Raw genomic sequence first — 24,847 nt, 5'->3', positions numbered from 1 at the left:
GAAGAATTAAGAACAAATTAACTTTGGACAGAATTAATTTATATTTTAATTGTTATCTAGAAATTGTATGTTAGAAGAAAATAGGCTTTCTTCTTTTTGCTCTTCTGTCTTTTGAAAAGCAGCTTCATTTCAAATTACTCAGAAACACCTCGTGAGAGTTCATTTAGAAAAATTTAACTACAGCGTAACTGCTATTACTTGAACAACCAGACCACCTAACAGGACACCAATATTCAAGAACAACTAAGTAAGAGCTGGGAAATGCCACAAGAACACCCGTGAACCTTACAGAATAGCAGGAGTGTAGAGGAAAAGTAAATTTCTCTTAAGTACCAATACTCAGTTACAAGATGGCTAAATAGAGTTACTTTTTAATGAGTTTTTGACACATTTTTAGCATTTTATACGGTCACTGTACCGATTCATTTGATGTTGGCAAACACTCAGCACTTTTACTTATGCCAAGTAACAAAACAGGCAACAAAAAGTGATGAGCACAACATGTAAGCAGACTGATACTGTGTAGCCTGTCCAGCATTATCAAGAACTGTCCTTCCTTGAAAGAACATCCAGGGAAGCAATCCAGTTTTCAGGGAAACAATCATTTGTTCAGCTGCCTTAACATGGGACAACTTTCTTTTCTTTCCATAATTCTGTCTCATTCACTCACCTTCCGGTTGTATTACACAGGTGTCAGATGTTCCACAGCCACTAACTGCCTTCACCATACAACGTTAATTCACCTTTAGAACAGGCTCCAACCACAGATATCGGAGGGGAAAAAAACAATCTGTATCGGGCATTATAGTCTGTACCATACTGCATATGTCCAAGGCAGCCAGAAAAAGGTTTTACATACACCACCAGTTCTGGCACTGCAGATTTTGAGTACTGAACTTTGTAATGTTGTTCTTTTATTTCTTCAATTTTCAAGAACAGCTAACCATAACGTCTCAGGCTTCTTATTAAAATCCTGATTTTAAAAATCCCAGCCATTGCTAGTTTCCCCACTCTGCCAAACATTTTTCTCTTTTCCTTCTGTATTATGTCCACACAGTTCTTAGCACTGTATTCTTTCTCCCACTCATCCTCAAGGTGATGTTCTCCATACAGACATTTTCACAAGTTCCCCATCTCATCTTCCCAATTTGTTTTCTTGTTAGTAAGCCCAGCTCACTATTAATCATTATCTTTCACTCTCAATGCGGGATACTTATTTCATGTGATGTAAATAACACTTTCTACAAAATCAGCATGGTTGAGGTTGGAAGGGACCTCTGAAGGTCATCTGGTCCAGCCACCCTGCTCAAGCAGGGTCACCTAGAGTCAGCTGCCCAGGACTGATGTTTCCTGATGTTCAGAGGGTACCTCCTGTGTTTCAGTGTGTGCACATTGCCTCTTGTCCTGTCACTGGGCACCACTGAAAAGAGCCTGGCTCTGTCCCCTTTACACCCTCCCTTCAGGTATTTGTACACATTTATAAGACCCCCCTGAGCCTTCTCTTCTCCAGAGAGAAGTCCCAGCTCTCTCAACCTCTGCTCACAGGAGACATGCTCCAGTCCCTTAATCACCCTTGTGGCCCTTTGCTGGACTGTCTCCAGCATGTCCATGTCTCTCTTGTACTGGGGAGTCTGGAACTGGAGCCAGCACTCCAGCTGTGGGTCCACCAGTGCTGAACAGAGGGGAAGGATCACCTCATCAACCTGCTGGCAACACTCCTCCTAACACAGCCCGGGATGCTATTGGCCGCCTTTGCAGCAAGGGTACATTGCTGGCTCATGTTCGACTTGGTGTCCACCAGAACCCCAGGTCCTTTTCTGCAAAGCAGCTTTCCAGCTCGTCAGCCTCCAGTATGTACTGGTGCCTGGGGTTGTTCCTCCCCAGGTGTAGGACTTCGGTGCTTCCCTTTGTTGAACTGCATGAGGTTCCTGTCAGCCCATTTTTCCAGTCTGTTGAGGTCCCTCTGGATGGCAGCACATTCATCTGGTGTACTAGCCACTGCTCCCAGGTTTTGTACCATCAGCAAACTTGCTGAGGGTACACACCATCCCATTATCCAGAACATTAACAAAGACATTGAATAGGATTGGACCCAGTATTGATCCCTGGGGTACGTTGCTAGTTACTGGCCTTCAATCGTACTTCATACCACTGACCACCCTTCTCTAGGCCCAGTTGTTCACGCAGTTTTCAAGCTACCTCCCTGTCTGTTTCCCAGACAAAGGACTGCCTACCCTACTTTTGCTGCAACTGTATAGCTTCTAAAACAGCTTTTTAGATACAGATTCAGTCAAGTCCACTTCTCAAAAACACAGATACTGAAACATGGAAAGCCAATTCTAAGATCTTTTATACCTGGAGAAAATCTAGTAATGTTTTATGTTCAGGGTAGGAAAATTAAATCTGAGTTAGGCATATGACTTCTGATTTTTAAGGCTGAAATTTTTTCAACATGCAAGACTTCAAAACTATACTTCTGGAAAGAATTAATACACAAAAAATATGCAAGGCACTAAGCTCTAAAGAGCTGTGAAAACACAGCGTAAACAAGGTCAAACACTGTTTGGATAAAATTAATAGTCAACAAAAACTTTCAATGGCATAGAACTGTGTAAATACACTAAAATCCAGTGCATGTGTGTCTGCTCAAGCTCAATACACAGCATATTAACTTGTGTAATAATGCAATTGGACAAGTGGCATAAAACAGGGCATTTTATGTATTTGGGGAGAGGGGAGAATGGAACTTGTGTAACCACATTTTTCAACAGGCAATATAATCTGGTTTATTTTTAACTGGTACACTCAGATTCAGCAATTACACACACACAGAAATTTGTTTTAGGACAAATATCTGGGTAATACTGTAAGCACTTGGATAGCTACAGGATTAAAAAAAGACCTTACCTGTTTTGAACACACCAAGGAAGCCATAACACATAGATGTGGTGTCAAAAACAGTTTTAGTCTCATAATTAAAATTGCTAGGACACTGTATGCCAACAGCTGCAATGCATGGTATACCAGCTGCAAAAAAAAAAAAAAAAAAAACCAAAAAACAAACCACCATACAAAAGCATATTTGCATACTTTTCATTTGTGTCTTAAACATACAACTTCATTTTCAGTATAGCTTAAATGACAAGATGTCTGAAAAAGACTCTAAGTCAAAGTATCGATCTTCACATTTCAGACAGCGACAAGGACTTTGTTATCTTTTTTCTAAAGTGTACGTAGTACACTAAGGTACGGAACAACAGGAAGGACAAACATTAACAATAAAACCAAAAGGAGCTGGAGAGATGGCTAGCTATGCAAAAGATCCTGAAACATAAACAGGCAATAACATATGTAAAATTTCTTGCATAACCTCTTTATAGGAGTGAGGAGACCTTGCTATTTAATACCCAAAATACTTAAGTATGAAATGAAAGTAGTAAATAAAATCATCCTTGGCACTCAGACAACCACAGGCAGCTTGCTTTAGTATTCTCAGAAAAGGTTAAAAAGCAGAGATGTCACTCACCATTCCTAACATTGAATCTATGTTACCTGTGGAAGTGCTGTGGTAAATCACAGAGGCATTTTTGCAATCAGTGCTTTTATCTAATTGATTGATTATCATATTTTGAATGGCACAAGATTTCTCCCATAGCACAAACCACAAATAAACTGCTGTTAAGAAAGTTTTGCACTGTCCTTGCTGACTTAATTGCAAATAAAGAAACCACATAAGAAAGCTGCCATTCAATTATATTTTTTGCATAATAATATTAAAAGAACAATGTGTAGAATTATTTTCATTATGGCATATTTCAAATCAGAATTTTAACATTATCAGTCACGTGAAGCCCTGGTAAAGGAACCAATCTCCTTCTCAGTCTATATGGGGAAAATGGAAGGTCCAGCATAATTTCAGTATCTTTGTACTGCTACAGCAAAAGCCTGAAAGACTCCTCTCTTGCACTGCCACCCCACCATTAGCTGATATATTCTTTTGTTCAACATTCCAGAGTTATTCTGGTGACATACCACACCCAATTTAAGACAAAGGAATAAAAGATGCAAATACTTACCTTCAAATAAACCACATATCAGGATCAGACCATTGCAACCTGTACCTCAATACTGAGTATTCACATTAACATATGAATAAAATTGTACAGAAAAAGAATCTTACCTCACCATGGTTAAAACGTTCCTCTCTGAATAAAAAAAAAAAAAAAGAAAAACACATTACTTGTTTATGTACTACAGAAGCACTGGGTTTACTTTGAAGTCATCTACAGTGGCTCTACACAACTGAACTAGTCCAGTAAGCATGAGTCAGCACCTGCACAGATTTTCCTCCCCTCTACAACAAGCTTTGAAATATATTGCAAATCAGTAACTATCCTCCTCAATCCCTGTATCTATTCGGAAATCTGAAAAATAATTTTAGCAGTTTTTTAATCACTTCCATCAATTATTTCATATACAGAATAGCTTATTTAGAGAATGAAACTTCAGTAACGTAAAAGTGGCAGAGCACTGGTAAAAAAAAAAAAAACAAAGAGTCAGTCATTTACTCAGGTACTACCCAGATTGGTTTTGGAGTCTCAGAAGGAAATACAAACGTGAAAAGAATCAAAATCATGTACACTTGTTGCTCTCCAAAAACATCTGTGAAGACAGGATGCTGAATCCTGCTCACATCTGTTGAAATTTTGATAATGGCCATTATACTATGGAAAGCTGAGATCACTGAAATGATTAGTGATAAATTAAAAAAACCCAAGAAACTAAAAGATATGTCAGGGAAATGACAACATCCAACTGGACAAATGACTGCTCTTGAGCACAGCATCAACGACTGATGCCAAGTGGCTGTGACAGTTAAGGCATGTATTACAGATATTTAGAAAATAAAATTAATACAGTTGGGATCCCTTCCTAAAGATGAAACTTGGGTATCTTTATAACCTGGGAAAAAATCATGGGGAGGAAAGAATTTACATTCACTATTTATAGGAGAAAAGCGAATAGGCACATAAATAAATATTGGTTTAGGAACAGAGTAGGAAAATACAGGATTAAATAGAAAATTTGGGGTAAGAGTGTTAAGATGTCTAAAACTAAGTTTAGCTGCCGAACTTAGTTTTAAACATCCTATAAAAATACCCCATATAGTACATCCAAGCCATTCAGTTACTGAACTATACGTAATTTACCCTTCAAAAAGGACCAACTTAACGTAGAATTCTGAATTATTTAGCATATAGCAAATCAAATAAACTTCCAGCAGAAAATTCAGTTTTACACTAAAAAAGACGACAATATTTACCTTTCATATTGGCCTGCCTGCGATAAGACCCACATAAGATATTTAACTACCTGAAGAAAACAAGATCCAACAAAAAGTATGAATAAATTTTCAGAAGCATTCTAAAGCATTTTCAACATTTGCTAAATTAAATTACACCTGGGTAATCTCATTTTGAGATAATGCTAAGATAAAGACATGCAATGTTTTAGCTAAAAACTCTTTTTGAGGATGTTTAATTAGCCAGGCAGTTAGCAGTTATCCCATCTGTTCCTGTGTAAACTGTCAAGTTATTTTTACACAAATTATACATAATCAAATTTACAAAAACAGTTATAAACTTCACTTATAGTCCTCATCAGCTAAGTGACCGAAGTTTTTTTGCGCTTAACTTCAAAGCTAGTTTTATCACTGACTCAGGACTGGACCTTTGCAAAAAATCTATGTAAAGAGAACACAGAATTTTAAGCAAGTATTTTTGAAAACCTGTATTTTATGTAACTGCATTGGGTTTACATGGCAAGGTTTTGGCAGGAGGGGGGCTGCAGGGGTGGCTTCTATGAGAAGAGACCGGGGTTGCTCTTATGTCAGACAGAGCCAGCTCCAAAATAGATCTACCACTGGCCAAAGCTGAGCGCATCAGTGACGCTGGTGGTGCCTCTGTTGATAACATGTTTAAGAAAAGATAACAGACATTGTGCAGTAGCTTTAAGAGAGAGCAGTGAGAAAAATGGGACAGAAACAACCCTGCAGACACCAAGGTCAGAGGAGGAGGAGGTGCTCCAGGAGCCAGAGCAGACATTCCCCTGCAGCTTGTGGAGAAGACCATGGTGATGCAGGTTTTCCCCCTGCAGGCCATGGAGGGCCACGGCGGAGCAGATATCCACCCGCAGCCCGTGGAGCACCCCATGCCAGAGCAGGTGGACATGCCCTGAAGGAAGCTGCAACCCATGGAGAGCCCACACAGGAGCAAGCTCCTGGCAGGAACTGCAGCTCATGGAGAGGAGCCACACAGGAGCAGGTGTTCTGGCAGGAACTGTGACCCTTGAAGGCTGTTCCTGTGGAAAGGACCCATGCTGGAGCAGTTCTTGAAGAACTGCAGCCTGTGGGAGGGACCCATTGAGCTTGGAAAGAAGGGAGTGAGGATGAGGGGAAGGTCGTTTTAGTTTTGGTTTTGTTTCTCACAATCCTACTCTACTTTTAATTGGCAATAAATTAAATCAAGTCTTTTTTGCTCATGACAGTAAATCAGTGAGTGATGTCCCTGTCCTTATCTTGACCCATAAGATTTTTCAACTATTTTTTCCCCCTGTCCTGCTGAGGATGGGGAATGACAGCATGGCTTGGCAGGTACCTGGCAGCCAGCCAAGGTTAGCCTACCACACTAACTTCTTCCCATCTCAAAATAAATAGTGATCCCTTCAAAAAACCTGAAAAGTAAATTCAAGTAAAGGTGATTCACTAAAACAATCACTTACCCTTTTGACGATTACCCCAAAAACCACCAGAACAACGGGTAACAGCAGAGTCTTTATGTATCTTACTGGAGTCTACAACGGAAATAAACTGCATTAATTGCTTTCCATTCACCTATAATTACTTCAATGGTAATTTTAAAGAAAACAACATAAGAGTTCTTCCTTGAGTACAATGTAAATTCAAACATTCCACAAGAACAAAGCAAGCTTAAAGAAACTCAAATTTAAACTCCACCCAGCAATCACACTAGAGGTCATTAGTAAATGATTCCCAGTTCTTTGACAAGCCACCCAAAGACTGAAGTAGATTGTATTGCATCTGAATTTGAGCACTATGGGTTGAGTAACCTAAACATGTTCTAAATGCATATCTAGATACTGATGAACTAAAAAAAGTCTACTAACACCACATTAAGAATCTTTGATGCTCTTCTGTAGTCTAAATCTACCACACAAGACTCTGCAGCTCTCAGTACATTTTTCATATACTCAAAAACAGTTACTGACAGCCACATAAAATCTTAAGACTGCGGAACTGTAACCTTTCATTTATCCCTGAGCAAGCACTTCTTTCACTCAAGCAAGCACATTTCTTAGATCCAAAAATCAAGATAGTTTTGGTTTTTAGTTCATTTAAAAGCAGTAAAACCAGTTAAATTTAGCTTAAGTTCATTAATGTCTCTACATTCACAAGTAAGCACTTGAACTTATGACGGCAGTAGGATGTTATGGCTCTCAAATGTTTTAAGTTATAAATTAAGATCAAACAAAAAGTTCCCTCTTCCATAATCATCTATTTTGATCAAATTACCTCTTTTTCCATGAAGTCAAACTCTGCAGCACAGGTATACATTAATGTATCAAAATCCTTGTAGCCAATAAATTTAGATTTTAATATATTTCCTATATGAGCCTGGTAGGATATACAGGAAAAAAAGCTGTAGTAAGCAAAAACTGCCCTGTTTTCCACAACAAAGTAGTTTAAATATATATGAGAAAATATTTTTAATTAGAACAGAAATTTATACCATTTACAATATTGTTGTCAGAGCACCAAAAATCTATTTCTGGTATATTAAATGACACCTTTGAGTGTAACACAGATTGGACTGTGTTAAATAAAAAGCAGAAAGCAGCAGAAAAAGAGTGTTACCATTGCAACTGGGTTCAACAAGAGTACAGTTTTGTATACTCATATTTTAACATATGAGCTTCCCATCTTTTGCCCCTTGATGCACATCTGCAGATAGGTTAACAGTAAAATCTGACAATAAAGGGGCTCAAGTGAAGTGAGGAGTCCTAGTTACAATAAGCATTTCAAAACTGTCTTAAAAATTAGCTTCAGAGGAAAATGAGCTAAGATATTGAGTAAGTAAAGAAAAGACGTAGGTAGAAGATATCCAAAATAAACAAAGATCTATAAATCCACATTTAAAAACAAACACACAGTGCATTTACTAACTCAATAGTAAAGACATTTGTCTTTCCACAAACTTCGGTAGTAACACCTCAAAGTGATAATACATAATGAATGACAAAGCAAATATGCAATCCCTCTCCCATTTCTGCAAAACAAATCTTGGAATTTCAGGGAAGTATAGCAGTAAGATGCCAAAAATCAAAATATTAAGAATTAAAAAATTTTTCAAAGACACCAACCAGATACTCAGATAAGAGAACTTACATCATCAGCTATTCCAAACACTAAAGAAGTTAAGTATTTCAAGGTGACTGTCCCAAATAACCAGGCACATCCTTCAATGACCTTAAAAAAATATATATTTAGAATGAAATAAACATGTCTCAACAAACTTTTAAAGAAACCTTTTCTTTTTTAAAAGGCTTATTAAATTTAGCTACTAGTTACAAACTCTCCTATGTTATCACCAATAAGTACAGTCATTTCTAACCAATTGCACTTCCCAAATTTCAGTACACCAGGGTGTTTTAAGTTTTTTCGTATTTTCTATTACAGCTGAAATAATTTTGCACAACTGATTTATATTACGGCTGTACCACTGCACACGACATCGTAGCAGAGGAGGTACCAAAGTTAACTTTAAATAGGGGCAGCCTGACTGTCAATTCCATCTGTTTTGCATACATCAGTATGTAGTGCTTATTTCCCACCAATAGCCTCCCCGTATTATCAGGTTGTACTACTCTGGTAATTCAAATCTTCAGAGGTATTTGCTGATTTATAGTACCTTCTCAAAATAATCTCAAGTTTGAACTTGAAGGAAATATAAAGAAAGTATGTACAATTACTACTTTTAGTTACACGTAATTTTTATGCTTGTACCAGAAAGATTAAATTCTTGGCCATCTAGCTTAATCTATCTAATTCTTTATAAAACCGGGTCAACTGAATAGGACAACCTGACTCAGTATCTTGTATCAGCAGATGTTTCAGAGAGAATATAAACAACAACATACAAACTGGCCTTTACCCTAATGTAACCTGGGTTTTTATGTGTCAACAGGTTGCATTCAATCATCCCATTTAATGGCAATTTGCAATGAACCTAATACCCAGGAGGTACCTAATCCTTTTCTGAATGCCTTTTTTTTTTTTTTTTTTCTTCCACAGTATCTTTCTTCTCTCTTATAAGCTTATTGCTGCTAGCATAAGGGGCACTAAATAAATGATAATTATACCCTACTTCTATTCACTGGCTTTGGCATATTTACCTTTATTTTACAAGATTTAGAATTCTAACCTATCTTGAAATCTCAGCTATTTAGCGATTCTACATTAATAATTATTTTCATATTCTCTGTACCTAAATTTGATGGTAGCACATTTTGGGGGAAGGCATTCTATGTTTTTTTTTTTCTTTTTTAAGTAAGACACATTGACTGAGGCTGCATGCGATATTTAGGATGCTAAGTATGAGTTTACAAAATAAAAAAAATGTTTTCTGCATTCTCTGCAGTTCCTTCTCCATGACTTCCATCATGTATTTTCCTTTTTGATGCCTGCTCAGTAATGAATTGATATGTTCAGAGAAATTTTCATAAGAATACCATGATTTCTCTGCTGAGTGGCAAGGACTTATTTAGGATCAGTTATTTTATATAAGTACTTAGGGTGGTGGTGGTCATCTTTTGAAAACTTACCATTTAATCCCACCCTTTGTTTCTTACCTTCTAACATTCACGCCTTATCCCATGGAGTTTATTTTCTTTTATAGTTCCTATTAGATATCTTCCCCAACAGGTTTCTGAAATTCAGGTGCATTACATTCACCCACACCCCCTTATCTGCATCCTTCAAAGTAGTCAAATACAGTTGCAAGGCATGACTTCCTTTCAGAGAAGCTGTATCGGACCTATCTCATTACAGTGCATGTACATATAGGCTTAACAACTTCATCGCTGTTGAAGTTTTTATTCTTCTACAAAAGTTAGACTTACTGGTCTGCAGTTCCACAAATGCCTTGGATGTCCTTTTTATAAACTGACGTGAGATTTGCCTACGCTCCCATTTCCCCTGGTACCACAGCTAACTACATTGGCAGGTTATACATGCACTGCAGTTTGTTATAAATACATTTTTTAATTCCTTTATATTCTAATTCTTTTATAACTACTGTATGAATTCCATCCAGTTTTGCTAACAGGTTACCCTTCATTTAACAAGAACACCCGTCTTAAGCCAGGCATAGTCTCAGTAGGCTCCATTTCAAGTGTTTTTACAAGGTAATGTTATGTCTTAAGCAGCAAGTTGCTTCTCATGTTTTCTACAGTGTTATAGTCTATTTGTCATAGTTTTGGGGGTGTCCTCCATATTTGGATATGACTCTTACTGCACTCAGACCCCACCCACACACCTTACAGTGTTTTATTCCAACTTGCTTCCTTTAGCTAGTTATGTAATTATATGTTGCTTGCTGTTATTAAAAAAATCCTAAAAAAAATTTTATAGGACACATTTTAGTGAATATCTAATGCAGTATCTTAATTGCCATTTCTGAAAGCACTGTTAGCGTTTTACTTGCATTTTCTAAATTGTTCTTTATTTTAAAGGTATTTTCATACAGATCTTAGGTTTTGTAAACAGGTTTAAGTTGGTAATTTAAAATTAAACGTGTTGCTGTTTGAAGGCTATTTCAATTTTCTGATATAAATGAATGTTTATGCCCCTTTTCTTCCTTCAGTAATTTAACATTAATTTCTGGGAATATTGACAATTTACTTAAAGACCATAGTTCAGCTATATTTCTTGATTTTCAACTAATAGAAACTAAACCAGAAGTTGTTTCTGTATTTCATTAAAACAAACAAAAAAAAAAGTCATAGTTCTTTCTGAAATTCAAAATATATGAAACTCCTTACCCATAGATAGACTTCTCTTCTGCTGCTTTTCAAGACTTTTGGACTCAATTCAAGAATTCCCTGATAATAAAATCAATGTACATTTTCAGGTAAAATACAGTAATAACAAGATATTCCAGTACCCTGGATGAGGGGGTTTTTGTTTTTGGTTAAGCACCTGTTGTACCACACAGCTATTTATTAAAAAACCCTCCATAATTAATACAACCTGAAATATGAATGAATGTGTATTGTGATTTCACCCTGCACTGCCAAAACATGCCACATGAAGACTCTTACTGCAGTTTAAATACAATTAATGGAAGACTACTCTTAACAAGCAAGATTCTGTATTACAGAGTTCTAAGCTTCTTTAAATCAAAGCCAATGGGAAACTGAATTATGTCTGCTTCCACGAATGACAAGACACCTCTGAAGTAATAAATACATTACTGGCAGCATAATACAAGCAATTTTCAAACAAGGCAACAGAATAAGGGGGTGGGAGGAGTTACTGGTATTTTTCCATTTCACATTATGTTCCTCATTTTATGACAAAAGGAAGACTCACTCAATTACTTTGTTCATCAAATTAGCTTAAAGAAAAAGTGAGAACGAATTTAAAAGCTTTCAGAAACCCAGTCCATATATGACACTAAGACTGAGGCCACTATAGCACCCAAATAACAGACAAACAATAAATATTTTTTCCAAAGCAGAAAATAGATGAGAAATTCCATGTACCTGTACTTACGACATAGTTACAAAAGCTGCTGCAAGAAACTAAAGTGGGTTTATATCAAGCAAACTATACTACAGCAAATACCACTAGCCAAGGCAGCTTATTCTTAGCATAAGTGAGAGGTTACCACTCTTTCACCGATGGACAAAATATAAACAAAGAGGGGGGGATGGGACGACAAAAAAACCACTGAGCTCACCCCAAGCTTCTAGGAGAGGCAAAAAGAATCAGAAATGGAGATGATTTGTAGTATGCTAACCTAGATCTGTTCACACAACCTTATCTCCTATTTCCTATGTATGTAATCCCCTTAAGAGAAACTGTATGAAACTGAAAAAACTTGGGGGTTGTTCTTCCTGTTTAAGGAAAAATTAAGATAGTGAATGATGATGAGTCTTCAGTGAATAATTTCACTAACGTGGCAGTATGACTCTGCAGTTTCAGTCTATAAAACCACTGTTATACATATTTTAGTCATCTGTTCTGCATTTGCAGTTTCACAATCAATAAAGAAGCACTTAAAGTCCTCCTTGCTCATGTTCTTGTTTTACAATTATGCTGGTCACAAATACATATGTGGTAAATCTTATATTTTTATAAAAGGAAGAGAGCTATAAAAACAAGAGAACTGACCCTTAACTGAATTTCTCTTATGAAGAGTTCTTGGTGTAAAAACATGATTTCTCAAATTAGTATTTACCCATTCACCAAATATCTTTAAGGTCTAATTCTGTTTGTCATGTGAAAGATTTCTCAGCTATCTGGTAATGCAACAGTTTCACATTTTACATCAATATATACATAACAGTACAGCATTACAGTCTTAGCATGTCTTATGATTTTTTTCTTAAACAACTTACCCAGATAACTACTAAAGATGCAGCATAATATGATGTCAATAACATTGAATTACCAAACATCAGAATAAAACACACTACAAGAGATACCTGAAAGAAGAAAATAAAAATAATTAAATTTAAAACAGAAAAGGAAAGAATTGCCCAGTTATAGAAATTACCTTGTATCAACAGCTTTAAATTTAAAGAAACCTACTTCATAGCAAGTGCAAGCTTGATACTCAGCTTACAGAATTGTTCTGAAAACACTGATAAGGACTTCATGGCAACAGGCAGCCAAGTGTAGATTATGATGTTAGTTTGTATTTTGAAAGTTCTTATAGGCAAAAAGATTTGATCATAGGACTAAGGCATCTTACGTGATATACCAGCTACGTTTTTTAAGTTTTTCCTAACATATTCTTTTGTTTCAAATTATTGTATTATTTCTCCATCCTGTCTGTTATCTTTCAGAATCCTGGACGAACATAAAAATATTGAATAAAATGTTTGTTGCCTTCTTTCTTCCAAACTGAGAAGCATATATTTAAAATATCATCATCACCAAAGTCAAGGAAGCAGATGACTGATCATACGCACTTAACTACATGAGGTTTAAAGTCAAGCCTGAAACACAACTTTTATCTGCCATCCTGATCTCCTACTATGCTTTCTTTTTAATAAGAAAGCAAGCTGAATTACATTTTCTAACTTGGAAAGAAAAATCAACCATCAATCTCTACCTTCTTCTATACACAGGAGTAAGGAAAAATAATGTAGTTATTTGTAAAATATGCAAACTTTTGTACTCTCCCCCCTCACATAGTTAGACTTTTATTGTCCACAGAAAAGGGGTGGGGGGGTGGTGAGCAAAAATTGAAAACATCACAGAACAAAAACTGGCAGTTTACCCAGCCTCATTAAGCCTTCTCTGTAATATAACATGATGGTTTATTGATCTGAAAATAGGCTTTTTATGAGACTTTGGCACCAAAATTATGATATAGCTATTGACATAAGCCAAAAGGCTTAAGTATTTCATCATGCTTCTGTCAAAAAATTACTAAACCAAGATGCTTATTTGCAAATTTTCCTGGTAAATCTGACTGGGAACAAGCATTTGGTGTCCTGGGTTTGTATCAGAAATGAGTTGTATAGAACTTACTACCGCCTTTAATTTATCATTTACAGTACTTCAAAATATGTTTGAAAACATATGAAATAGTGTAGCTCAAAGCTTCTTTCCTGTGGTAAACATTCTCTTTTTGCCCACTGAGTTTGCATAGCACAATTTTAGCATAAATGTATTTTTAAAGACAATCATATTTCTTCAAAAAAGTTGTTTACATCTTCCTGTATATTTAATACTGTAATCTCCCTTCAAAGAGCAAAACTCGTGGTAGGAAAACTTGATCATTATCTTAACTTTATTGAAAACATTGAGTTTATTTTCTTTGTCCTCCTTTCTAACTGTGTCCCCAAATAGTTCAATCACAACATCTTTGCATGGTCAAGACTACTGTAGTCTTCAAAACCCAGTTTTATTTGGGGTTCTTCTTCAGTCAAGACTTACAAACAGTAAGTTTTGACTTACTAACATCTCATTTTTTTGTTTCTACTAACCTATGGCATGAGATGAATGCTGCCTTTTCAACTTTTTATTGCTCATGCTCTATTACTTGGTATGTTTTCTAGTCTGCTGTTTGAGACAGTATCTTCAAGTGTACGGAATGAGCAGAGACAGAAAGGAGAGGCAAATATTTCTACAAATCTTTTAGGTTGCTAATTTTTCTGGAGTTCAAAAATTCCTGTGCGCCAAAAGGATCCCAGTTTCTGACAGTGTGATATAATTACACATAAGATCAAATATTCAAATCCAGGCCCCTCCGTCCCTTCTTATTGCATCTTTTCAACCATCTTGCAACTAAGGAAAACACTTCAGACAAATGGCCTCTTTTGATGCTCTGACCTGTTTGAGGGGATTTAAGTTTTTCAAAAAAAAAAAAAAAAAAAAATTTACCATATGAGCAGAGAGTATCTTCTGTAATTTGCAGGAGTCAATATAACCCATAATACACACAGCAAATAATGAAGCTATCTAGAATCAAGAGTGAAATATAAGTTAAAACAATTTGCAGTGGTGTACTCTTCCTAGTAGAATACACATTCATACAAAAAAGTGATTATTCAAACAATCATAAACTAACTTTTATTGCTACTTTTTTGCTAAGTAAATACTTAGGCATTTCATAATGGTTCCTTTTAAAAAAAAACTATTGTGGTGCTCTGAATAACAATTATCAAACGTATTTGAATACTTAAATAAGTATTCAGCTTTACAAAAATGCAAGTCATCAAAACACAGCACTAACACATCATCTTTCACCCTTAGATTTTTAAAACAAAACCAAAAAATCATTCATTAACATTATTTAACCTTAACTTTTCAGCAAAGTATGGGAACATCGATAATTTGCTGCTGAGGAAAATGAGATTTATTGATTAGGTAGCAGCAAAGTCACATGGGAAATTAATGAAATTATGAATTTAACATGTAATTTCAAATTTCAGGCCCAGCATTTTAAACAGGTTATAGCAATGAGTTCCTCACAATATTTTACAAAATTTAATGGCTTCGTCTCTGCAGTTAGAAAATTTGCATACCACAGCATATATTGATTGTTCAAAACTATCAACTCAAACCAAGCAAGATCTGGTTTAAGTAGGACAGACAAATGAAAAGGTATGGAGACATAGATGGATTTCAATCAACAGGCTACATTTCAACCAATTTAACACTAAGAAAGTATGCTGTATGACAGTATCCTATTGCTTGCATTAGCATTTACTGTATTTCAACACTAGTTAAAGTTATCTCAACTGTCTGAGCTCTCAGACAGTAAGATTATGCCACTACTGACAGGCTCCTCAGAATTAAATAGGAAATCATGCACAATCATGCCAGATATTACATGCCATGCAAACATTGTTCCATTTAAAAATTTGGAATAGCCTAAAGAGATGCAAGATCAATGCCTTTTTTATTTTTGTACTTCAATATACAAAGTTTTTTCTTGTTCTGCACTTGTTCTAATGTACTGATCTTAGGCTGGAGGCTGCTTTTAAGAGAAAAGTAAATTTTTTAGTCCTGGAAACAGAAGACTGAGTGGTGTAAATGGTCAACTTCTAAACTTAAGACTAGAAAAATATTGACGGGATAAATGGTGTGAATCTTTCCTAAGAGCAAGAGTGAAATCTGGCTAAAAGGAAAGCATTAGTATAGTTGTGAATTCAATGGCTGTCTATACAAACCAGTCGATTTGCCTAGATAAGACAAAAAGGCTATTTAGAGGTGAATAGGGTCTTACCTGTGTTAGAAGAACAAACTGAGCAAACTGCCAGGGAAGCATGAAAAAGATATTAGAAACACACAGTGCAATCAAGCTTCCTGTATTAATATTCGGAATCCTTGGGAAAAAGAGACAGAATAGGCATCCGTAAGTAAAATTACACAAGTGTTTGCATATTATTGAAAAGTACAATAGAGAATGCAATAAAAACAAAGTTACCTTGGAAATTAGCTAGCAATATATATCAACTACAAATAACACTGCTCAAGTAAATTTAATATCCATTTTCCATCAGTTTCCAAAAACAATAGTTCTGATGCTTAATGTTTCTTAACTATTTCATGAGTCACTCATCAAACAAGTCTTCTCCCAGCAGCATGTAATATAGCAGCCCAACCTATGTCACTTGCAGTGGTCCACCTTCTTGTAACAACTCTACAGCCAGGTCACAACCATTTCCATTTCAGCTGGGATCACACTATTCTCAGAACAGTCTGCATTTGAAAGTGATTTCACTCCTCTCCCTCTCATTTCTTCCATATGTACTTTCTGCAACTTTCTGCTAGCGATCCTGAGTGATGTTTCAGGGCAGCAGACAATGACAAATACATGTAACTCATCTTTAACTGAAAACAGCACATTCTCTATGTCCTGGTATAAGTGTTATTTATTTAATCCTGTGTTTGCTTCAAGTTCACATCAGAAACATGTCACATTTCAAATTTCACTAAGTGGCCTCCAAAAGATGAGGACACCATAAATATTCTGCTGTAAAACCCAAACCCAAAAGATTACAGCAGTCTCACCAAATTCTGTAAAATTTTCTTCAGCTTCTTGCACAAATCCTCAATATTAACTTCTACTGGAAGTCATGCTGAGTATGAATCTAATGTATTAAGTAATACATTATACAAATGTGATACAAGTGATACAAATAATAGAGGATTTAAATTCTAGTCTCTGTTTCAAAGATAGTTCCTATATTTCATTGGAATACTGCTACACATAAAACAGAGCTGCACTTGAAGCAGGAATTATAACTGAGAAACAGAAAGTTAAAATGTTTTATCCCCTTTTTGGAATGTTGCTCTGAAATGCTTAGATTAAACACCTACTTCTCATCAGTAAGCAAGCCCAAGTACTATTTTATGTACCAAGATTTGAAGAACAGGAGTGAATCTATCTAATCAAGAAGCGTCATAATTACAGATACAGAATATATGTGCTCTGATCACTTTAACTTAAAGTGTAATTTCCTTGGGTTTTGTTTGACCTCACGATTTAGCATTAAATGAACAGGTGTCTTTCTAATATGAAATCTAGCAACGACTCTACAAACTATTCCTCAAAATATTTTTCTAGACAGCATGTATCTTTTCCTCACCTAAAAACCACAAGTCAGTGACGAGCACAAAATATTTTTGGTTTAATCATCAAGAACTACAAATCAGTATGACCTAATAAAGGAAAATTTGGGGTTACAAGTACAAAGTTCAGCTAAACCATAAATACACTGCAAATCTGATGCAATGAAGTTGATGGAAAAGCCCTCAAGTATTATCATGCTTATTTTTCAAAACAGAGGCAAGACAGTAACACAATCATGTTGCAAGCCAGAAACAACCACTGAAAGGCAGGGCTAATGAACTCAAGAGCATCCCTGCATTAATGTAATTAGATTGCTCTAAATCACTGAACTAGTTAATTAGACTAGTTAATTAGTCACAGAAAACTGCAAGAACATACTAGCTTATGGGTGCCTATAGCACCCTCTGTTGCATAGCATAGGCTTATTCTAAGTGCAACCAACATACCACTCTCCAAGAGGGACAAAACCAATTGATGGAGTACCAGCTTGTTTCTCATGAGAAGGAAGTGACATCAACCAAAAATTCTGATTTTTTAGTTTAGATACGTATTTGCCAACACAGTAATTCTGATTTTTATTTTAATCATGTCTTCAAGTTGCAAAGTTTTTCCTTTTAATAAGTGTGTAATAGGACTGCAGTTCTACTGGTGCAGCGTCTGCAATGTAACAGCCACAGGAAAGTTTTTATGTTAATGATATCATTGCTACAGTACACAGAGGCACTTGAATAAATATTTAAATAAATCCATTTAAATAAGTGTCCTGTGACATTCAGTTTTTTAAATCATTGTAAAGAGCTAAGTATAAATTAAGAGGTACCTGAGAATATAGGTCAAAAGCAACATCTGAAGCACAAGGAATGGGTATGAGAAACTTTCACGAAGAGGTGGAGTCCACATGACGCGAGTGCACTAAAAGTAAGAACTGGGTTAGATGATAACATTTACTGATACATTTCCGTAAAACAATGCATTTGTATTTCAAAATGAATGATCACAGATATATCAATGAAGCAAAAAACCAAGCTACATGAGATTTTACTCACAAACTTAAAAAAAAAAAAAAACCAAGCCAGGAACCAGAAAAGAGGAGGAAAAAGGAAGCTGCTTCCAGACTTGAGGTCTATGATGCACTGTTTAATTAAAATAGACCACTGCTTTTCCAAAATTAAGTGTGGCAGCTAGAGAACATCCAAGAAAAAAGCCAGGACAGCAGCTGCTTGAAATGAACAATTCATTCAGGTAACTAAAACCGTTCTCAAATTCAGGCAGCGACTTGCCACATTTAGACGGAGAAAGTGTGTGAGAAGAGGATCTGAAGGATAAACCAACATACTCTTCATTGTGCTAGAGTTCTCTGAGTTATAAACATTTCACATTTCTACTAGCAACAGCACAGAAAGTACAAAATCCAAAGTTGCCCTCCAAAATAGGCCAGTAAAATTGAATACACGAAATTAAGCTCTTACATAGCTTATACTAACTTACATACTTCACTCTTTAACCTTAATAAAACAAAGCATAATACAGTGAAGTCAACTGAATAGCTTTTTCATTAATTTCTTGGGGTTCATGGCAAATGGCTCAGCTATAACTGTCATCACCGTTTATATTCTGCTCACTATAAAGTGCTTGCAGGTGACACTAACCATCAAAAAAATAGTTACAGCTTCACAGGACAACTCTGACATACAAACAAAAGGGCTCAGAATGGCTGTTGATAGATTCGCACTAAAAATTAGAAGCAGGTTCTTTACAACTACAGGACAAAAACGTAGTTCATCTTAACATGAACCATAATGAACCTATGAAAGCTTGTAGGATGTTGATACCAGGATGTTCCTTCTTCACTTCCTATAATCTTGAAACCATTCTTTAAAACAGTATTTTACTAAAGAAGTCACTAGCATCAACATTATACAATTCCTTGCTTATTGTCTTGCTATTTCACAAATATGTTAAATTAAGTATAAAATAAATGTGTAGAAATAGTGTAAAATAAATGTGAAGTACAGAAGCCCATCACATTAATCAAGCTCAGCCCTTGCTGTGTAAAAGCACTCTCTGTAAAAGCTGCACCCTGATTACCATTAAAATAAACCTTTCATAAATACATATACTAATGTGTTGTCTTCAGCTGACTGCATAGATGTGATTAGTTAAAATTATTTTTATTAGCAATAAATATAATAATGATTATTCTAAAGCAGTGTAGTCCTTTTGATTATTTTTCAAGACTACAGCAACATTTGATTACCAAGTCTTCTGATACTGGACGAGATACAGACAGGAAAGAAATGATGAGTGTATACAACCATAAAAAATGCAGCATTACTTTAAAAGTAGATTGACTAATGTAGCCCATACTATTTTTCTATATTTGGAATGTAATACTAAACTCAATCATCTGTAGATGATTTATCAAACTAACTTTGCTGCAGGTATGAATACATTAGAACTGTCTAAGCTTGAAATCATTAAAATACAGTAGCACAAGCACAGCACAAATAAAAACATACTGCCTTAGGATCATCAGCTCAATGCCAGAAGGCTAACCACTTTTACACAGCATTAGATCTGAGATACCAAGATGAGACTTACTCACATAGCCCAGTCCTATCCTTCCAGAAAAGGAAAGCAAATTTTTAGCAACTGGTCTAGCTCCACTGTACATACTGTTGAACCACATGCAAGATGATTTCCACGGAATCAAAGGCATATCAAAGAGTTAAAAAAAAAAAAAATAGTTTTTCATACACACAGACGTGTATGCACACCCCTTGCATGTGATTCAACAGTATGCACAGTGAAGCTAGACCGCCTACATACATGTAACTACATATATTACCATAACTCTATATACACAATAATATCAAACAACTCTGAGTTATTTCGTTGGGTACAGTACAAATGCAAAGACCCAGCTAAGATCTAACACTGCACCTCTGCAAGTAAGTCCTATCGCTCTCCAGAAACCTATAGAGCTGAACCTGAATCATGGTCACCCTACTTAAGCTCTACCTAAGCCCAGACTATGCCTGTGTAGAGCCATGCAGACTTAATTTCATGCCATTCTCCAAAATACACATATTATCTGTGTTTTTCCCCCAAGTCAATTCATCCATAGAGAGAGATGAGCTCTCCTACAGTCTCCTACAGATAGGAGAACTGCCTGTGCCATAGTGAATAAATGCTTCTTTTCATTATTGCTACCACTATCTTTGAAGTTTTCAGCTTGTTCCTTTCTGAAGTTACACTTTATCACCTTCACAGACTCGGCAAAACAGTGCGTACTCTATCGATATTTCCTAGCAAAGGATAAAACATTCCCTTCGCTTCAGAATGCCATTAAGAACAATAGAAACCCACACAAAACTTTGTATTTACCCTCTTATAGCACCAAAAAGTGTTTAGAAACTCTGTAACATTTACCTGGTCTGGACCAGGCAGTTAACATCCATGGGTGAAAATTCTTCACGGAAGATATTTAGAGAAAAACATTTCAAATTAAACTTAAAAATAAAATAGCTACTTTGTCACACAGATTTTTGTTTATAAGAAAACTGTCAAAGCTCACTATGAATAGGAGCATCTTTGATTCTGTTATGTGCAACTACATATTCTTACTACTCAGTTTTCTATTAAGTTCAGCTCAGTAAAATAAGAAAAAAACCCATAACTTTAATCCTTAACAAATCATAAGGTAGCTAGTTTCCACCGAGACAATCTTTACAGTACAGCTGCATTTTAAGTAAAATAATACAAATATTTACATAAATTTATATACATAAAATGAACATTAAAAAAACCAGAAACTGCCCAAGGGTATCACAAAAAAAGCCATGAGTTTTCTTTCAAAATATGAAACAATGACATGAACAGCATTAGCTGGGGACATGGGGGAATGTTTTAAGTGACAGCTGCTTTTTTTTTTTCTCTAATGCAGCTTACTAAAGTAGTTTAGCATTGCAATTGTCTATATACATATACAGTTTCTAAATTCTGTGCATCTTGGCTATAATATATCGGTACTACAGAGGTCTCTTTGCCTTTTTTTATTGTGTGTGTGCACATGTGCACACACATTCATCACTTCCCAGTAAAATACATAGCAATTTAAAGAAAACCTCCTCCATTTCTGAAGCTTGTTCATATGGTACATGTAGACCAGTTATGTCTGGAATGGGCACAAAAATAGAATATTTTGATGTTTTGAAACTTGAAGTCATTGTGCTACTAAGATTTCAATCTCAGGACCACTTTACAATGTATTTCCTTTCTGAGTTTTTTTTAACATCTAAGGTGACACACTGGACTGTGCTATACATTTTTGAGTCATAGCCTATTTTGCTTTCAATAGGGTCTTCTTCCCTTTAGACTCATCCCCTAATAGGTAAGCAACATCACTGTCTTTAATGAATTGAGAATTAGGTTAAAGTTAAAAAAAAAAAGAGGGTGGGGGTGGTGTTGGGGAGGGAGACCTACCTCTCCATGGTTGAAAAAGAAACACATCACAGTAACAAGGCCTCCTAGACGGCTCCCACTGTGAAAAGAACAGGAAAAATAGGTACAACAGAATCTCATAATGGTCAAAAACGCTTAAAAAATGTGAAACGGCACTTATATACAGCTAAGTTTATTGGGGGGGGGAATGGTTTCAAGCATCAAGGGAAAGCAATCTACAGTGTACATACAATATTAAAAAACAAGTTAATCAGCTAATGTTTATTACAGAGCAGACCACTCTTCATATACCAGTTCTTTTCTGCAGAACACCAATCTTAACATAAATAACTTGGAAAATACTTATTCCACTCCTCACAAACTTTGGTTTAGATCATTACATCTGATGCTTTATCTGCTGTACCCAGACCTTGGTCTTGAAAAGTGTCAATTTTTTTTTTTTTTTTAAACACTAGGCAATATAATAATGGAGCATTTCTTCCCTAAGACATTGAGCAGAAAGCTTTAGAATTTGCATGCTCAATAACCCAACAGTGAATTTTGGTCTGAATCTAAGCCTATGTCAGGGTAATCAAATCAAGCACATTCAAAAAACATATTTAGAAATTAATTCGTAACACAGTCAATGCAAGATACTATTTAATTCTTATGTGAAATACTGCAATGTTAACATGAGAAAATTTTTTAAGTCCTTGACTTAAGCATTTTTATACATTTCTAAATCAAATTCACCTGTTCAATAATTAGCACCATGGAGTCAACACTAAAACCAAAGATACTACTTAGATTTATCCCATCTCAAAACAGCAATAGATAAGGTTCCTATTTGTTTGACTAGATTTGTAATTGCTCATGTCCTGTGATGTAATGCAAAGAACATTTTTGTGCACACCAGTGCACTACTACTATGAATGACAGAATATACTATCTTTGCTACCAAACAAAAGTATCAGCCAGCTGTTAAGATTCTTTAAAAAACCAAACAAACTTCCGATCCTCTCAGATCCTTCACCCATCACTAATATCCAAGTCAAACAGAACCAGTGAGTTCTGGGTACAAAGTCTGAGGATTAAAGATACCAACTGAGTGCTAAAACAATCTCCAGGAGCTATGCATTCTTGCACATAAAACTCAACCTTTCATTCCACAAATTCTAAAAACATCAACACCGAAACCCAAAATGACTAAAAGGATGTGCTTAGTATTAAAAAATGTTAGTCTTAGAAACAAAGCAAACTAAAAATTTGAAAAATACCATCCAAAACCAGAAACAAAATTCAAGGTCTATGCTAAAGGTTAACATTGTGATAAAACCTTAAAGTCTAAAATACAAAGGTCTTAATTGTATTATGAATGCTTTAGAGCTGTCAGCCTCTATAAGGGATCACTATTTCACCACATGAGAAAAGATCAGTGAATCTGTAGCACGGAATAAGGAAATGCACCTTGTCAGTATCTTTTCCAGAAAAGGAAGTAAACAGAGCCTTTTCACGGAGGGTTATGTATAGTGTTGAAGTACACTGGTTATCTTCTAAAAAGCGCCATGCTATCATGTAAGAGATAGACTAGTTAAGCCTTTCTACACCAATATAAGAGATAAAGGATAACTCTTTCCACTGCAACTCCCATACCATACTACAACTGGTGAAGTACATGCCCTTCAGTTGGAGCCTACTTCCCCCATGTTTAATATAGAATAATCTAAATTTAATAAATAATTAGAAATTTTCAATGAACTGCAGATGACCCAAACAGTTACACTTTGTCTGGTAGAATCAGCCCTGGAAAGAACTAGTCTTTCGATTCCCTGTGTACAATAAGTTGAAGCTTACAGTCATCTGGGGGAATGCTGTAATTCACTGTTGATTAACATGCAAGAAACAAAATACTGAAAAAGTACTGTCAGAAGAAGATATGGGAAATTTACTGGTAGTTCCTCAAGACCTGGTATTTGACAATCAGCTTAGGTATTCTGTCCCTTGACTACGCGAACAGAGAGGCAGGAAAGGTTCAGGGGAGGCAGAATCTTACAATTGCATGAAGTACTTATCATCCAAATGCCATTCCTTTGTCCATAAGAAAACCCCTAAAAAATGGCATGAGTTCTCACCATATTGCTTCAGTTATCTTAACAGAGAATGCTCCAGAGCTTGAGACTAACTTGCATCATGTAAGAAGATTCCCAAGTGCATTTGCATAACCAGAGACCATACACAGAGTGCTAGGGCAGGCACATACTATGTCTGACAATCTTCTAACCTTGTGGGTCAATTTGTTAATGGAGCTACACAGCAAAAACTAGTCCTACAATAAAAAAATAGTCCTACAGAAGCAACTAGCTTTCTGCTCTCTTAACTCTTTGAACAACCTCAATATAGAGTACAGTGAGCACAGATGTGAGAACACATGCTAGCTTGGAAAATAATGATAAGAAAGTGGTCTTCCACTATCCTATCACCTTCCGTCATTAGTCAAAGTTGCAAAGAGACTAAAAAAAATAAAGGCTGAAATAAAAAGATTACACATTCTATGAACATATAGGGAGACAAAAAAAAAAAACCCAAAAAATTATCTAAGCTTGAGATGATTACTGTTAACAAATTCAGGAATGAAAAGATAGAGAAAATATGAGAGGATGGTTTCCCACCATCAAATGAGTCAGGCTATGAAAAAGCCTTTCAAAATGCACACCAGAAAAAAAACAGCTTTATAAAGGAGACTTATGCCAATTCATAAGATTACCTACTTCAGTGTAATAGAATTGCAATACTCCAGATTCAGTTATTTTATTTTTCACACCTTACAGAAAAGCGTAAATATTCTGGCTTGCTTTGACTAAGAGGAACCTTGGAACAGCCATAATGACTAAGCAGTTATCTAGATCTGGTATCCAGCTATGAATATTCTTCAGAACAAATAAATAAATAAATAAGATCAAAATCCTACCTGCAGGAAACTTTGTAGTCACTTGTTATTTCTCATAACCCCA

General features: G+C 35.7%; 1 protein-coding gene across 2 annotated transcripts in view; it reads right to left on the bottom strand.

Moving 5' to 3' along the window:
• Window positions 1-24,847, bottom strand: part of DPY19L1 (dpy-19 like C-mannosyltransferase 1) — a 50,973-nt gene that overhangs the window by 8,859 nt on the left and 17,267 nt on the right. Inside the window, exons 8-19 of one of the 2 annotated variants that reach the window (XM_075704652.1) lie at window positions 21,879-21,936; window positions 18,214-18,305; window positions 16,044-16,143; window positions 14,696-14,773; window positions 12,700-12,786; window positions 11,119-11,178; window positions 8,465-8,545; window positions 7,592-7,693; window positions 6,777-6,852; window positions 5,324-5,369; window positions 4,181-4,205; window positions 2,908-3,027 (exon numbers count right to left, since the gene is read on the bottom strand). In XM_075704652.1, coding sequence (XP_075560767.1) covers window positions 2,908-3,027; window positions 4,181-4,205; window positions 5,324-5,369; window positions 6,777-6,852; window positions 7,592-7,693; window positions 8,465-8,545; window positions 11,119-11,178; window positions 12,700-12,786; window positions 14,696-14,773; window positions 16,044-16,143; window positions 18,214-18,305; window positions 21,879-21,936 — 925 coding nt within the window. Of the gene's footprint in view, window positions 1-2,907; window positions 3,028-4,180; window positions 4,206-5,323; window positions 5,374-6,776; window positions 6,853-7,591; window positions 7,694-8,464; window positions 8,546-11,118; window positions 11,179-12,699; window positions 12,787-14,695; window positions 14,774-16,043; window positions 16,144-18,213; window positions 18,306-21,878; window positions 21,937-24,847 lie in introns of both variants that reach the window. The other variant, XM_075704651.1, reaches the window with a different exon arrangement.

This window comes from Pelecanus crispus, chromosome 2, assembly GCF_030463565.1.
Source record: "Pelecanus crispus isolate bPelCri1 chromosome 2, bPelCri1.pri, whole genome shotgun sequence".
In the NCBI taxonomy this organism is placed as follows: Eukaryota; Metazoa; Chordata; class Aves; order Pelecaniformes; family Pelecanidae; genus Pelecanus; species Pelecanus crispus.
This window is presented reverse-complemented; position numbering and strand designations above follow the sequence as displayed.